The 2,358-nt window shown below is 45.4% G+C and overlaps 1 protein-coding gene across 14 annotated transcripts in view; it reads right to left on the bottom strand.

Annotated features, from left to right (window-relative positions):
- egr (TNF superfamily member 12 eiger) overlaps positions 1-1,491 on the bottom strand; it is a 136,272-nt gene extending 134,781 nt beyond the window's left edge. For 8 of the 14 annotated variants that reach the window (XM_070126289.1, XM_070126290.1, XM_070126294.1 and 5 more), the window contains exon 1: positions 911-1,387. In XM_070126289.1, coding sequence (XP_069982390.1) covers positions 911-1,156 — 246 coding nt within the window. In that variant the 5' untranslated portion in view covers positions 1,157-1,387. Of the gene's footprint in view, positions 1-910 lie in introns of all 14 variants that reach the window. The other 6 variants (XM_070126291.1, XM_070126300.1, XM_070126298.1 and 3 more) reach the window with 3 other exon arrangements.
- Positions 1,492-2,358: the final 867 nt, after the last annotated feature.

Raw genomic sequence — 2,358 nt, 5'->3', positions numbered from 1 at the left:
GAGAGAGAGAGAGAGTGAGCAGTTTCATATCTTCCTCTTTAACAATATTCGTGTATCAAGATATATATATATATATATATATATATATATATATATATATATATATATATATATATATATATATATATATATATATACATATATATATATATATATATATATATATATATATATATATATATATATATATATATACATATATATATATATATATATATATATATATATATATATATATATATATATGATACTTCTTAAACACGCATGCCCACATATCTGTATATCGGACTGCATGCATATCTGTATATATACATACACATGTAAACGCTTTTTTGCTCACGCTTATACTCACACACAAGCACCCACGCACAAACACACAACACATACAAACACACATGGTAGTACAGAGATCTCTGCACTACCATCCATTCATCTCTCTCTCTCTCTCTCTCTCTCTCTTTCTATGTCTATCCATCTGTCTATACATTTATTTTTCTGCCGTTATATCTATACTTTATATACGTATATTTGTAAATTACATTTTAATCATATGTTGGTAAAATTACTTTCACTAACAGCACATGCTTCTCAGCATTTAGAGCATGACCATTTTCCCCCAAAGGTGTTTCGGCAACAAGCAATCATTTGCACAATTTTCCTCACTCACGAATCGCCTTTCATTCGTGGAGCTTTTCTCATGTTTCTGTGAAGCAAAATTTCCCCTCTTTCGAATATTATAATTTTTCATGTTTTCACGTTGATATTAAAAAGAAGAATAAAATCAATCACTTAGATCGCCCCCCCCTAAGAATAATATATATAAAAATTCACAGGACACACATGCAAGATCTGCTTCGCGGCGCCAGCTTGTTCGCGGGACGACTACGAGGAAAAGCACTCGGGCACATACCTTAGGGTCGTCGTAGTCGTAGATGTCGTAGTCGTACTCATTGAGGAGCCGCTCGAAGTGCATCTTCATCTCGATCATCTTCTGCTCGACCTCCGTGACTCGGTCGAGCTGCTGCACGGCCACGCAGGCGGTCACGACGGACACGACCAGGGCCAGCAGGCTCACGAAGGCTGCCATCCACGCCAGCCACTGCCGCCTGCCCTCCCCCGGGGGCGTGAGGACGGCGTACATCGGAGACTTCTCCATCGTGTCGGGATGCTGAGGGAGACCAGCGAGGGCTTCTAGACTCGTCTCTAGCCTGGGAGGTGCTGAGGTCTGGGTCTGCTTCGCCGGGGACTGCGACGGGACGAGGCACCGAGCGAACGAGCCAGCGAGGTTATGCGGTGGTGGAGTCCACGTGCGAGTGGTGACGGCCGCGTGAGGGGACTGAGTGTGTGGGCACGGTCGCTACCCTCTACCAGTGTGGCCACGCGCGCACTGCCCTAGCGACGCCTCCTGCACGCTTATATCAACCCCTCCACGCACGCACGCACGCCCCCCACGCACACACCGGCAAGCACTGCATTGACATCTACACCCACGCTGGATGCACCACGCAAGCATCCAAATAGAGAGTGATGCCATTTCCATTCAACTTTCACACCAGCGAATCACTGGTATGATGTTTCAAGGTCAGGCCCGTCCTCCCTCGCCACCTGCGGGTTGTCCTGGCCCTCCGCTGCGGCCACGGAGGCGCTTCAGGAGCTCCGTGCCCTCGCATCCCTTACCCTGGCGCTGACGGGGCGGGCCGGGGCTCATCCGCACGTAAACACAGGCCCTATCGACCCTCACCTTGAGTAATTAAATGAACGAGGATATTATTGAAAGTAAATGGCGCTGCTGCTATCCTCGCCACGACCAGCCAGTTCTCGGCGCCAGCGTTACATAACCCATAACAAGTTCTTTGGAAGCGGCCCTTGCGATGCCCACCAGAAGAGTATATTAATCCGTGACAGCTTGTCAGATAACGAGCTGACTCTCCGCCTCCTCTGACATTTCACTTTGACACATAGCAAGCCTCCATTTTTTAATTCTCCGAAAGACGAATCAATTGGCACTAATTAATCCGCTTTAACTCGTAAAAAGAAAAGTGATCCACATTCCTCAGGGAACATGCATATAAATAAACACTCAGGGTGACTCATCTTCCATTCACAGAACTGCAGAATTAAGCACGAAAGGATAATGAGAATCAAAGAAACGCCAACTGTTCTCGACTTTAAAGCTGGCGTATCGGAATTCCTCGGGGACTTAGGAACAACAGCGATCACACAAGTAGCTTTGGTATCTCCATGCAAATCTCGGATCGTTTGTGGACATAAACTTTGGCCAATACAATCGCACACGTAAATAAAAACGACACTAATAAAAGCAACAATGAATCAACAACAACAATAACGATAGCAACA

This window comes from Penaeus vannamei, chromosome 10, assembly GCF_042767895.1.
Source record: "Penaeus vannamei isolate JL-2024 chromosome 10, ASM4276789v1, whole genome shotgun sequence".
Classification (NCBI taxonomy): domain Eukaryota; kingdom Metazoa; phylum Arthropoda; class Malacostraca; order Decapoda; family Penaeidae; genus Penaeus; species Penaeus vannamei.
Note: the sequence above shows the minus strand (reverse complement) of the source record. Positions and strands in the feature narration are given on the sequence as shown.